Here is a 14,645-nt window from a genome sequence, read left to right as displayed (position 1 = left end):
AGCCTGAACAGGGCTGCCCCATTCACATACTTATCTATCCATCATCTGTAACCTAATTATCTCCACTGACCCTGTCAGACTGCCCTGTGTTAGAAGGTGCATATGGGCATGTATGTTACACATAATCAGGACATACTGTACTATACTGCAATGGGTCTCCTATCTTGATCCTGTAGCTTCAGGGATAGGCTCTGGACGCCCCGCAATCCTGAATAGGGTTAGCAGTTAGAGAAAATGGATGGTTGGATGACATACTATACACCAGTCTTTCCCAAACCAGTCCTCAGGGCACACTGGGGAGATCCACATTCTTGTTTTATCCCAGTTCCCAGAACACCTGACCCAAGCAATCAGGAGCTCTAAATACCTTACAGGTGTGCCAGGAACTGGGATAAAACAAAAATACGGGCCCGTCCAGTGTGCCCTGAGGACTGGTTTAGGAAACACTGCTATACACCACAGTTACACAGTTTTGTCTCAGTCAGCAGAAATGAGACGGAGGGACCTAGAAACTGACTGCTGACCCCAACCCCCCAGGTAAGAGGCCATTAAATGTCCCAAATAAGGCAGAGGTCATAAGTCACCCAAATAGATCTCAGCGTTTAAACTCTCTGCACCCGACAGTGGACCAGAAATCCAGATCCATGCTGCCAGGCCTTCCAGCCAGTTAACAGTTTGCAGGGTGCCTGCGTGCACCCAGACCTGAAGGACGCCTCCGTGCCCCCAGACCTGCAGGACGCCTGCGTGCACCCAGACCTGCAGGACGCCTGCGTGCACCCAGACCTGCAGGACGCCTGCGTGCACCCAGACCTGCAGGATGCACAGTTTCTTAATTTCAGAACATGCGAGCTGTGGAATAAAACGAACCAACAACTTTTTTAAAATAGTTTATTGTCTTTAAATTATAGTGTTCTCTAATCAGCATACATTTATGTAACATTCACAGCATTGTACACCCAAACCCTTCATTAAAGATTCATTAAATAATATAAATAAGTTCCTCTTATTTCTGTTTCCTAGTAGACAAAGAAGTACGAAGCGAATGTCATCTTGTGGATTCTCATATACAAATAGAAGTACAAGAGTATGAAAAATACTGTCCGTGTTTTTTGTACATATATAAAAACATCCCTACAAAAATCCCCCCAGATATATATATTTTTTTAAAAAAACCTCCCTTTATTTTCTAAGTACTCTAATAATGAGATCAGTAGAAAACATGGGTCGTTAGTTGATGTGCAAGTTCATATAACTTGCATTTTTATCTGATACTGGAGAGTTTGATGCGTGTAGTCATTTACATCTCCCGTTAGTGAATCCAGCAATTCATCCACAAATTTGTTTCTTCACCGTGGTATTACTCGGTTTACATTTCACTCTGGTGTACTTACTGTTCCCTGTCTTTCCTTAGCATTTCATCTCTGACCTCACGTACCCAGCAGTCACCTTTAACCTTTGACCCCTAACCTTTAGGGCAAATGGGATGCACATAAATTGAAACTGATTTCTGTCAGAGATCAGACTGCAGAATCAACCTTAAAAATATATAAAAATGTAAGCATACTCTTATGCAGCTTTCATAGAAGTTATTTTCAAGGGGGGGGGGGGTAAATCTATGTTATAGCCACTTTACTAAACAGCAAATGAGGGCTCTTGCAAGTGAACTTCACAGGTTCCTCAGAAACTCCAGCCTCCACACTGGTAAAATGCCAAAATCATGACCTACAGTTTAAAAAGCACAGAGATACAGGCCCTGTCCAAATTCATGCACAACGACCACACCTCTGTCTGTCTCAAACAGCTGTTATCGTAACGCTGTCTGAGCAGGCAGCCCATGGCATTCGTGATCCATGTACAGAGCTTTTCAAACATGACAGGAATTTTCCCCTCAGAGACACTGGACCTAGAAACACAAACACTCTGAGATCACTGTCTGCCCAGGAAACAACCTTCAATATTTGCATTTCCTTCTTGCCTTGTATTTTCAGATGGCAGAAATATTGAGCATAAAAAAAGTATTTGTCAGTAAAACGCCACGTATACGCAAGTAAAAGACTTCAAGAGCTATAAGATGCCCCACAGCCATGCTTGTTCCAGATCCTAAACATAATCCCTAAGATAATTATATCCACTTGGAATTCTTCACCTCCCCCAAAAAAATGTGGTAATCTGGAATGTGATGTGCTCGTATTAAAAGAGTGACTGGGGAGATTATTTATAAATCATGTTAAATATACAGTGGCCGGTGTGACGTGGGGTCCGGAAATGGCACACGTTGTGCCCCAGAGAAGAACGTCTCCATGATGAAAGTGGAACATTCTAGAAGGCCAATGGGACGAGTGGGTCAGACAATGCCTTTTAAAGGGTGTCTAAACAAACATGACTGGCTTCTAACGTAATTTCATAAGATTCACTAATAAAAACAATGCCTGCAATGGGGGGGGGGGGGTATTTCCTCATCATGTGACTATGATGTCATCACCGTGGGAATCACAAGGAGCCGGATTAGATATACCTACAGATGTGAGATATCCTACCTGCCCAGACAGTGAGACAACATTACAACTTCATTGCATGAGGGGTTCTGGCGGGGATGAGTAAAAAGAACAGGGCTCACGTGACACCCAGGCTATTGCACACATATGACCTCAAACTACCACTAGGGACAAAGTTCAGCTCGAGTCAATTTACTGTCCGATGGCTATTCCTTCCACCATCTGCCTGATCATTATCCTTTCACTGCAAACAGCGGATATACCAGCATAGTTCTGGGGCACCTGGATCAGGAAATGATCAACTAACTCGATGATGGGGGGGGGGGGGGGGTGAAGCCTAACATTAAACAAACTGCTTTGTGGGTCAGAACATTTTGATCCAATTAAGACGTTCCCACCCTTGCTTATCAAAATCACCACCATTTCTCCTAAGTCAATCCATTTGGCTGTGTGGGGAACTGCTTAACCCAAGAGTGAGCGTGTCTCGAACGATCTGGGGCTCTGATCGTTAACTTCACCGTGAGTAACCTACCGATCCAGCCATATCCCCCACTCCTCTACACATCATTTAAAACAAAGTGACTCTAGTACCTACAGGCCTCTAAGTCTGGGGGGGGGGGGGGGTCTCCCACTCCCTCCCCATCGTATTCAGGTAAATCCTTCATGCTACATTCTCACTATATCATTAGTATTATCATTGTTTAATGAAAAAAAATCATGTTAAAAAAAAATTAAAATGTTCTTCCAACTCCACTGATTGTTCCTCAAACCTCCAGTGCATGCGAACACAGTGAGAGCAGATGTGTGGGGCTTTTGTTTACAGGACATTCCTAAGTACAACATGAAAATGAAAGTGAAACTGAAGGTGCCAACAGACGGTGTCCTAGAAGGTCCGATGTCACACCTTCATTTATAGTAAAAAGGAAGCTTTTTAAAAAGAGAGACAGGACAAAAAGGGACATAAAGGACATTTAGCAAAGTAGCCAGAGAGACGAGGGCAGCAACAGTGAGCAGGTGACCACACTGCGTTTCACAGACCGAATAACAACACGCTAATGGTACCATTACCCTGATTAAATGAACTAGGGGGAGGTTTCCTGTAGGATCCTGCAGTGAGGCCTCCTACAGCCCAATGACTGGGAAACTAATGCTCTAATGAGTCTCTATCCGCAGTAAAACCGGATCCAGTATCGCGCTTTCAGAGGAATCTGGCCACCAGTCAATAGTCTGCTTCACGCGGAGCATGCGATGGATGCCGGCACGCCTGGCAGCACTGCCGCTGCGCACGAACGGCCAGCAGGTCCACTGCAGTGTGGCTAAACCAGCTAGTACACGCTAAGGCTAGTCCAGCTCCCCACGGTGCCTTGGAAAGTCTTCCCGGGATCACGGCATGCCGTTCCCGATCCAAGCGGCACCCCATCTCCACCCAATTATGTGTCTGGAATGTGTCTGACCACCATGTGGACCGAACCAAACTGTCACAGCCACGAAGCAACACCAGGCTGTTACGGGCATTATTGATCAGGTAACCGGGTCTTCTGTAGTTAAACAAGCTCAGTTGAGGTAATGAATTAATTCAATTATTTAACAGGGAGTAGATGTTTATGGGTGTGTGGAGGCTTATATAGATTTTAAGATTGTTTCCAGTTCCTTCATGACTTTTTTTGGCAGTCCAAACTCCTCCCATCTATAGAAAAGGGGAGTGGCATGCTGTAGGGAGGGGGGCCCGGTGTTGCGTTTCACAGTGTGATGATGTTGCCGTCCTCATGCATGCTCTCCTGGCTGCTGCTGGCCTTGCTGGGGCTGCCATTGTGTGTGGGGGTGTTGGGGGTGTTGAGGGAGCTAAGCGAAGCTTTGCTGTCAGACAGAGAACCGCTGTGTAGGGAGGCGCTCTGGGGGAGGGGCTCTAGTGTGGCGGCCGCCACCAGCGCATCGCCGTGGCTGCCATTGCCGTTGACGACGAAGGTGGCAGGCAGATAGGGCGGCAGGCTGTCACTCTCAATGATGAGGTCCCCATCTTCATCGCTATCCCCCTCCGCCATGCTGCTGTTGCCGAAGTGGTTCGTGTACTGGGAGGCGGGGCTGGGGGTGGAGTCCTGGGAGAAGCCTGAGCCAGAGCTGTTGCCCGAGGCCTTGCTGCTGCGCACCACGTTGTTCCGTTGGTTGGCCGGCTTGACCGTCACTATCAGGTTGTGGCTATTGGCCACCATCATGTCCGTCACCTGATCGAGGGACTTGCCCGCCACATCGATGCCGTTGACCTCCAGGATCTCATCATTGACGGCCAACAGCCCCGTGCTCTCAGCCAGGCCGCCCCGCACCACGCGGGAGATGAAGACGCCCGGAACCTTCTCGACACCCTGCGGGGTGACGCGCACGCTCAGCCCATCACGGATGTAGAAGCCCAACGGCTTTTCAGAGCCATGCTTGTGCAAGCGCACGCGCCGGTGCGTCTCAGGCAGGATATCCACGTCGATGATGGAGGAGATCTGCCGGAAGTCCTGGGGATGCCCGATCAGCAGCGTGGGCTTGTTCTTCTGCAAAGCTGGCCGTAGGCCCGGCAGACCCTTCTTCTTCCTCTGCAGGGAGTTGGTCGCAAACACCATGGCTTCATCCTCATCTGCAGAAGAGAGAACAGCCAGGGGTGAGTGAGGTCTTGCACAGTAAACAACAGGCTTAGACCAGAGGGATGGAATTCATGACCTCCTGGATCAAGGTCCGTCACAAAAAGTACCAACAAAATTACTAACCATGACGAGCATGAGAAGATCCCACTGATTCTCTCACCAATGACAAAATCCAGCTTAAATACATTAAATACAGTTGCTTGCCAACACAACTGGTTTCCCTCAGTGTGGGGGTCACCAAAGATTACTTCACAAGCAAAATGTTCAGTGTTTGCCCACTAAAAATTGGACCAAATTGGACGGGATCCCCTACTGTCTGCTGATCCTCAAAACCCAATAGTCCTTGCTACTATTAGCAAGATGGTACCATAGTTGGCAGCTCTGTATTTACATCTTATTTGCCATTTTCTTCTTATTTTCATTCCTATTTTCTCTCTTTTCAGTTGGTTTTGCTAATACTGTATTTCCCAGTCCAAGCCAAGTTGGGAGGGAGCAAAAACATGGACTGTCTGGGGGTCCAAGGACTGAGTTAAGAAACACTGTGCTAGTAGATTGTTTACTTTGGTTTCTCATTGCCAGCAACATGTTTTAGAAAAGATGGCTCAGTGGGTTAAGACCAAGACAGGAAGGTCCTTGAAATCCCTGGATCAGCAGAGTGATGCCGCCATTGGGCCCCTGAGCAAGACCTATAACGCCTCAGGTCTGCACACTGGCTGACCTTGTACTGTGACCCCCAAGTTTGCTTTCACCTGTCTGTTGCTGTCCATGAGACACATAGACTGAAAGATTCAATGCTGGTCCCAAACACAGGGACCAGTCACACTTGTACACTGCAGGAGGAGAAACAACTGCGAAGCCTACTTTCCTCCAGAGAATATAGAGACCTAGCCAAGACAGACAAGCTCTCTGCCTTGGTGAGAAGCCAAAGGGAATCCCACAAGTTGAGGGTGGCAGTGTTGTCCGGGCCGCAAAATTACCTCACCATCTGGCACAGTTTGTCTGCGGCAGTAACTGCATATCTGATGCCACAACTAGGTACCCCCAAGAGACAGTACTTTCGTCGTTCCTGTTTACACCACAGACATCAGACACAAGTCTGTGCCACTGCAAATCTTCAGAAGATCACAGGATGCATTAAAGAAGTGGAGTGCAGAAGTCTGCAGCAGTGTAGTTGGGTGGTATACAGAGAACCACCTGCTGTTCAATGTCAGAAAGTCAAAGGAGCTGGTGGTGAACTGCAGGTCGAACAGACTGCTGCTGAACTCCACCGTGCCACCGTCCTCGGAAGGAGTATATAAGCAGGTCAAAGTCTACATCATGACAAGGCCATCATGAGTCTACAGGAAATTGCAGATTGGGCTACTGTTGTTGAGGAAGTCCTTCAGGGTGCAGCAAATAGCTCCACGTTTTACTAGATCAATGCAGCTGTTTTCTAGAGCAGCGTTTCTCAAACCAGTCCTCAGGGACCCCCAAGACGGTCCAGGTTTTTGCTCCCTCCCAACTCCCAGGGAATTGGGAGAGAACCAAAATGTGGACCATCTTGGCGTCTCCAAGGACTGGTTTGAGAAACGCTGCTCTGCAAGGCAATATCAAGGGGATGGAGGCCGATCAAATCTAAGGAAAGCCAGCTCAGTCACAGGACTCCTCAGGAGCAGCAAAGGAAGGAATCACGGGTGTCCAAACTGTACTCCGATCTCTCGACAGGGAGTTGGTACAGGTGAGGAGAACGTTCTGCTTATGCAGTTCTCCAACAATGCTCTACTCCTACTGTATAACGCCTCCAGTTTCCCAACCTCACCCAGCTTGAAGGACACTAACCCAACTCTCTGGCTAACCACCGGCACTAAATAATGCACCTTCCACATTTCTATCTTACATATACTAAACAGACCATCGTTGGAGAGGGGGAATATTGTGCTGAGACTTATTTTTCTAATGCTGCTGGAAAACAAAATCGCCTTCCTGCAGACCAATAAAGTTTTATTGTATGGTGTGCAGAGTCACCTCCAGGACAAAGGTATTCAGAAAAGTGGTATAGCCATCCATCCATGTACCGTGTACCCAGAGCAGGGTCACAGTGTGATGTACAGCTAACAGCAAAGTAAGCTTCAGTGTTTGTTGTTAAGATTATTAGATTATGAGCTAAGATGACCTTGGAAAATCAGCACTATCACTCCCACAGAGTCTCTAGTGCCTCAGATCTGGCTGTTGGGAGGGGGGCTGGTGGGCATGTGATCCACCCCCCCCCCCCATTCAAGCAAAGAACATAACAATCCAATCACCACATGACTGTCCGCAGCTCAGAATAAGCTGCTTTACTCATGCATACAGGGTCCGTCACCACAAAATGTGAGCCTCAGTCGGTGATTACCAGCTGGTTAGCAGTTGGTTAGCAGAAGTAAGGTTCACCTGACCAAATCAGATTACACTCGCATAAAAAAAATAAAAAAAACCAAGGGCAATACAGCCATTTTCTCCCCTGTAGCACTTGGTTCCCCTCCAGGAAGCACAGCGGGCCGGTCCCATCTGTCCTCCACTGATGAATTCTGCCTTCAGCCACGTCAGAAAGCCGCCCCCCCCGCCCACGAGCGCATTGGCCAGCTGGGCATGCATGTTTCATGCCGCGCTCCTGGGGGGATGCCTCTTCCATCAGCCCCCGGGACACAGGGACAGGAAAGGGCCTTGAATGGGACCCCACAGTGAACCTACTGACCCCCCCCCCCCCCCAGCGGAGCCCAACCACGGGACTTCACCGGGCACGAGAGGACAAGGCGCAACCCAGACTTATTATTTTTAGAGGGTGCACCGCCGCGCCGGATTGGTTGCAATCCTATGGGACATGGGTGGGGGGTGATGTTTCACAGCTATTTTTAAATGCAGAGCGTGTACAGTAAGGAAGCAGAGGTCTGGGTAAAGCTATACGGTAACTGATTGGCATAACTAGGAATCACTGCAGGCCTAACTGAGCGGGTGATGTCACGTTGTCCTATGTGTTAGACATGTCATATAATACTAAAGGCTGGTCACCGAGTGAGCGCCACCCTGTGGATAAGGGTAGCATTGCTGTAATGTAGATGCAGTACAGGTGACCCTTTGAGCTGAAGGGCAGGGGATTTGGGATGCAGGCGAGGCTGACGCTCGTCTGGAACCGGACCCATCCTGCAGAGTGCCAGTATAAATAGAAAGCGGAGATGGACACGGGGAGAGAGCGAGACGGATGGGCTCCTGTTTACATCAGCCACTGGCCAAATCCGGTGGCGTGCGGCCGCCAGCGAACCCGAGGATGCTGGGAAAATCCCCCCCCCCTCCATGTCCGGAAGGCCGCGCCATCTCCCAACATAGCCAGCAGGTAATATCACAATAAATATGGAATAAAGCGGATTGTGTCTCCTTCCCGAAGATCTTCAACTCTTGGTAGGAACAGTAGCTTCCAGATTGACACAAGTGTCTTGGGACAACTCTTGTGAAATAAACTGGACGGCCACTACAGAAAGGCCGTATACCACAGATCCATGTGCACTGCTCAATGCAGCGACTGACCAGTTCAAGCTGAGAGCATCGGCTACAGAAGGCCCCATTGATCCGTTTTAGACACAAGCTCCGCCTAATCCAGCAGGCTGCTGGGCCTGAGCCATATTATCTCACATATTACATTAGCTTAATCAATCTAGACACACACTGCAGAAGCACACTGCAGAAGCACACTGCAGAAGCACACTGCAGAAGCACACTGCAGAAGCACACTGCTAGCTGCCTGAGATGGGGGTGGGGAACTTGCCATATGCAAGCAGGAATGTGAGGGGTGCAAAGCATCGGGAATAAAGCTTTGATCTTAAAAAGGAGAACTGAAGTCATCCTGTAATCTCAGCCCATCCCTGCCTTCCCAGAATTTCCTCCACCACCAGGTCGCGACCACACAGTGTGCCTGGTCCAGAGGTGGCAATTTCAGGTCCAGAAAGTACAAATCCAGACCAAGATTTTGTTTCAACCAACCAGTTTATGCTCAACTGGTTGGTTGAAAGTGAATCATGGTCTGGATTTGTACTTTCTGGACCTGAAATTGCCACCTCTGGCCTGGCCCATCTCACAAACCTGGGGAAGGTCCCGAGGCAAGCAATTACATGTAGACCAGACAGTGTAGATGTACAGTATGCTGGCTCATAGCCTGATGGATGTCGGTTCAAATCCTGGGAGGCCCCCCAGCCAATCAGCATCGCTCCAATAAAACACACAGCTGTGTAAACAGGCATCACTCTGATCCACCTTAGCTAAAAGTATCAGCTAAACATCGAAAATATAAAGAGGGATCTGCAGCGCACACAGGCCACTGTCCCGGAGACTGATTCACAGGTTTGTTTGGCAGCACGCCTGGTTACACGGCACTAGATGTGAAGTCATTCAGAGCTTTTGTTGGCTGATCCCTGCACCTCTGTACTCCCAAAGAGTCCAAGTGTGAGTAGGTTGGTCTCTGCAGCGATGGAACTCCCAAAAAATCACAGGGCAACGAACTTCACAGCAAAAGCAAAAAAAAAATAAAAAATAAAAAAATCAACAGAGCAATGTATGGCTTTTTGGGGATTTATTTTCAGCTAATATTTCCAAGACTAGGTGGGTTAAGGAGAGACTCCAGGGAGAGAAGAAAAAAAAAAGGGATGTGCAGATCAAGGTGGGCGACTGCAATGGATTCAGTGAATTAATAAAAATGGGGGGAGGGGCTACAAACGTGTTAAACTTTAGCAATTTTAATAGCATGTGATACAACTGAGAAGCAACAGCTGCAACATGCATTCTGGAGTCTGAATAATCGCTGGTAATCAAAATGCACCAAGACATGATATTATAGGCAATAGCATAAGCTGCGCTATTACGGTACTGGAATACTTTGGAAGTTGAATTATTCAATTTGCAAGCTTGACTGAGCAGGGATGCATTTTTGTACGCAACACACTCTGGGAACAACCAATTTTGTACATGGTCTACAGTGGGGAGCTTTTTGTTCTCTTTTATAGGTGATTCTACGATTTTTTTAAGGAAGGGAGCATAAAAGGGCCCATAATTCATGCAGAGGCGCCATCCTCATCATTAGCCAATGATTTGTTTTGGATGTGTAATTGACAGGGGAGGGGGCACCCCGGGGGCCAACCAGCTTTCAGCTGGGGCCATTTGTGATGCTCTACAGCGAGAACCTGAATCTAGCCCAAGGACCTGAGCCAGGTGCCACGTTTCCCCCTCTGTGCACATTAACTTCTCATTTTCAAAGCCGGTCGTTATTTAGGCCAAGCTAGACCAGGTCGCCTTCATCAAGGTCAGAGATGTAGCATCTTTCTCAAACTCCACCCAGCGTGTTTGATTACATGATCCTCTTCCATGTTCACAGATAGCTTAAAGCATATTTTGACTTTAAGCATCTGTTGGTGGTGCTCGTGGTGGGGGGGGCGGTTAACATGGTGGGTGGCACGACGGACATGCTGCTCTTAGCTTATTGGATCTTCAACTTGCCACTGGGCCAAGCCCCACCCATCTCTCCCAGTAAATGATCAGTGCAAATCACGATTTTTTATTTTTTTTTGGGAGGGGGGGGGGGGAGGCTGGGCTTGTTGCAAGCCCCAGCAGGTCGTCCCACTGACAGGTCGTGGGATGAGGAAATACGGCTGACTGGGCAGTATCGACACCCCCACAGCACTGCGTAAACACAGAAACCCCCACAGCACTGCGTAAACACAGAAAGGCACAATATGCCGCAGGGCTGACATACCCCCCCCACAGCAAAGAGCCAAACCCAACACATGGACAAACTGGGGAACATTTACCCAGTGTGACCAGCAAAGGCAAAAAACTGCCATATCAGCACTGGTAATGGAGCATGCAAGCACGGGAGTGACGTTTAAAGCAGTCTGCACCTCAGCGTGCGAGCACGGGAGTGACGTTTAAAGCAGTCTGCACCTCAGCATGCGAGCACGGGAGTGACGTTTAAAGCAGTCTGCAGCTCAGCACGCGAGCACGGGAGTGACGTTTAAAGCAGTCTGCACCTCAGCACGCGAGCACGGGAGTGACGTTTAAAGCAGTCTGCACCTCAGCACGCGAGCACGGGAGTGACGTTTAAAGCAGTCTGCTCCTCAGCACGCGAGCGACGTTTAAAGCAGTCTGCACCTCAGCACGCGAGCATGGGAGTGACGTTTAAAGCAGTCTGCACCTCAGCAGCACTGTTGATGGAAATTATTCAAAATTGAAGGTTCACATCTAGGTCTGCATTAAACCATGACTGAAGGTGCCATACAGCAGGATTCACTCCATGAAGTTTGCCGAACTGTGAGCGGTGTGTGTGAGTGCGTGTTCCTTCCTACAGACTGTGAGGACATTTGACAGACGACCCACTAGAGGGTGCTAAAGAATACATCCCACACATGCCTGTAAACACAGAGCAAGAATGTTGGAAGGTCTAAGTCCTTCAATTTCCAGCCATTCTAACAAAGCCAGAGCATACCAGTATTGCCCAGACTTCCATCCATCTATTTTCTGAAACTGCTTTTCCTATTCAGAGTCACGGGAGTCCGGAGCTCATCGTGGAGGCTACAGGCACAAAGCAGGGAACCACCTAGGATGGGGCATCAAGCATGGGGCAGTCAAGCATGGGGCAGTCAAGCATGCCACACCATCCACTCACACACCATTCACTCACATATACACACCTATGAGCAATTTGGAAACTGCAATTTGCATTTTGGACTGTGGGGGGAACCAGAGAACCCGGAGGAAACTCCACGATGACACGGGGAGAACATGCAAACTCCACACACACAGAACCCTGGCGGAGACTGGAACCCAGGTCCCAGAGGTGTGAGGCGACAGCGCTAACCACTGCACCACCATGCCGCCCCGCAGCGCTAACCACTGCACCACCATGCCGCCCCGCAGCGCTAACCACTGCACCACCATGCCGCCCCGCAGCGCTAACCACTGCACCACCATGCCGCCCCGCAGCGCTAAGCACTGCACCACCATGCCGCCCCGCAGCGCTAAGCACTGCACCACCATGCCGCCCCGCAGCGCTAACCACTGCACCACCATGCCGCCCCGCAGCGCTAACCACTGCACCACCATGCCGCCCCGCAGCGCTAACCACTGCACCACCATGCCGCCCCGCAGCGCTAACCACTGCACCACCATGCCGCCCCGCAGTGCTAACCACTGCACCACCATGCCGCCCCTAGTATCCAGACTCCAAAAATCAATTTAAATGTAGAATAGCCCACCACTAAGTGCCACCTGGAGTAAAATTAGATTCAGATTTGTGGCGTATATACATTTACATTTCAAAGTGGATTTACACCGCGCCATCATTCCAGAGCGCCGTGTCAAACTCCTCTCTGTCCTCATAAATAATGGGCGCTTAGCAGAGCGACATACTCTGTACTGCCAACGCAGATTACCGCAGAACATCGGGATTATTTAACAATCTGGCACTCCGCTCTGCCGCGTCGCCAGACATACGAAAGAACGCAGGCATTCACAGAGACGGCGGCGCGGGAAACGGGCCCGCCCACAGCGAGCGTGTTCATCTCTGCCGCCATGGTACACAAGCCGCTGTACTCACATGAATAATGCATTGATGCTAAACAGACACCAAAGCGTACTACACATCTTCTTCATGGGTTCCAAATAAACACGACTATGGCTGCAGAAATGCCACAGCGGAATAGCGGAGAGCTGCAAAACACAGGCCCCTCCCAGTCTGCATGGGTTTTGTAAAAATGTGGCATACAAAAGAGACGGGGTGGGGGCGGGGCTTAAGGGACGGGGTGGGGGCGGGGCTTAAGGGACAGTTCCCAGCAGGCAGTGACACAATAGGATGTCAACTATTTGACGTATGGCATGCAAGCTATTAAGACAATCATTCTGGATAAGAGGTATTTCAAACAAGGTTGGGGAAGAACATTCAAAGACGTCAGTCTGCGTGCATCTGAACACGTTTACTGGTTATTTAAAAGGTTGACGATGTTAAAGCTCCTCGCAGGACATGGCTGACATTTAACTTCCTTTCTCCCGAGCTCCCTTTGTGTGACGTCTCGTCATGCTTTCTAAGACATTCCTTCGCGATCCGTCACCTGAAATTCGTAACGACGAGTCACCCAGGAACAGGCTCTCACTAGACTAATGACTCATGTATGGTGATAAACCTGCCAACACTAACTGGCACAGAGAGCTAACCACAGCAAGATTAATGGCCCAAACACCTACACTGCAGTTCAATTTCATCGGAGCGGTTGATGGAGACCAGCTAGATCACGGGGGCGGGGGGGGGGGGGTGGGGGGGAATCATGGAAGCGTTCAGCCGTAGGATCACCTAGGGGATTATGGCAAAACGGCCTCAGTGACCAGGCGCTAACCCATTTTCTAGAAGGATCCACCGGAGCTGACAGGTGATCATGTCCCTCCTCTACAGAATTCAGCCAGCATTGCACAGACACGGTGAAAACGAACCCCACCCCCCAATCCCCAGGAGCTAATAAAATTTACAGAACCCGGCGACAGGCAGGCATTCGAGTTTCCACTCCGCTAATTAGCCCATCAAGAAAATTACTCTGTGGTCAGGCGGCACTTCAAAGGTTTGTAAAAGGAGATTATGCGGCTTGGGGCCTAGAGACTCACCTAAGGGGATAACCTCACAGACAAAGAGACCAATGATTGTTTATATATACATAAACATTTCCAGGACTAATAGAGATTTATATGGAACGTCGGGAGTTATTTTCAGTTGTTTTCAGTATTCTGCTGGGCAAGCTGCTCCACAGAGAGGACAGGTGCTCACATGCTGGGGAAAAGGCTCTTTTTATGAAGTCACGCACACACACGCACACGCACACGCACACGCACACGCACACCTTAAATTAGGTGGGTATTAGACATATAACCAAAACCAGTATACTGCAGATGTCCCTCACAACTGGCAAAGAAAAAAAAAAAAAATGTGTAAAATGCTGAACTATACCATTAAAATACAAGAACAATGGACGCAGACATTTTATGGAGGAAAAAAAAATTCTATATGAACAGAAATTAACAACGCAGAATTTTTCTGGGGTAATATCCATTAACTTGCAGACAGTAATAAATGCAAACACTAGCTACAAAAACCCAACAAGCTCTCCAAACAACATCACCAGGCACCTGCCCCCCGATGGCCAAACAAAATACTCACTGCCTTCCTGTCCTAAGTCTGACACTGACACCACAGGGATGGAAACAGCACCACTCTGGGATATAGTTCTGGTGGCCCTCTAGTGATATGTTAATTTAGTATCTTTGCTAATTAGCAAAGAAAGGAGTCAAACAAAGGCGTCCACAGGACTCGTCCAGTGGGGGGGGGGGGGGAAGAGGAAGAAACAGCAGCAGAGCACCGAGTGAAAGATCAGAAAGTCCATGATCTCAGACAGATGTGGGTGGGGGGGGGGGGGGGAGCTGTGCATAGGGGCGCTCAAAGAAGCCCACAGAAACTCACAGCAATGCTGACATGTTCCGAGGG

The 14,645-nt window shown here is 49.0% G+C and overlaps 1 protein-coding gene across 1 annotated transcript in view; it reads right to left on the bottom strand.

The window, feature by feature from the left end:
• Nucleotides 1-874: 874 nt before the first annotated feature.
• The window catches only part of pard6a (par-6 family cell polarity regulator alpha), a 28,842-nt gene continuing 15,071 nt past the window's right edge, over nucleotides 875-14,645 (bottom strand). Inside the window, exon 3 of the mRNA XM_023827050.2 lies at nucleotides 875-5,115. Within this exon, the coding sequence (XP_023682818.1) occupies nucleotides 4,235-5,115 (881 nt within the window). The 3' untranslated portion in view covers nucleotides 875-4,234. The remainder of the gene's footprint in view (nucleotides 5,116-14,645) is intronic.

Source organism: Paramormyrops kingsleyae, chromosome 13 (genome assembly GCF_048594095.1).
Source record: "Paramormyrops kingsleyae isolate MSU_618 chromosome 13, PKINGS_0.4, whole genome shotgun sequence".
NCBI lineage: Eukaryota > Metazoa > Chordata > Actinopteri > Osteoglossiformes > Mormyridae > Paramormyrops > Paramormyrops kingsleyae.
The sequence above is the reverse complement of the archived record's forward strand: the minus strand, read 5'-3'. Positions and strand labels throughout refer to the sequence as shown.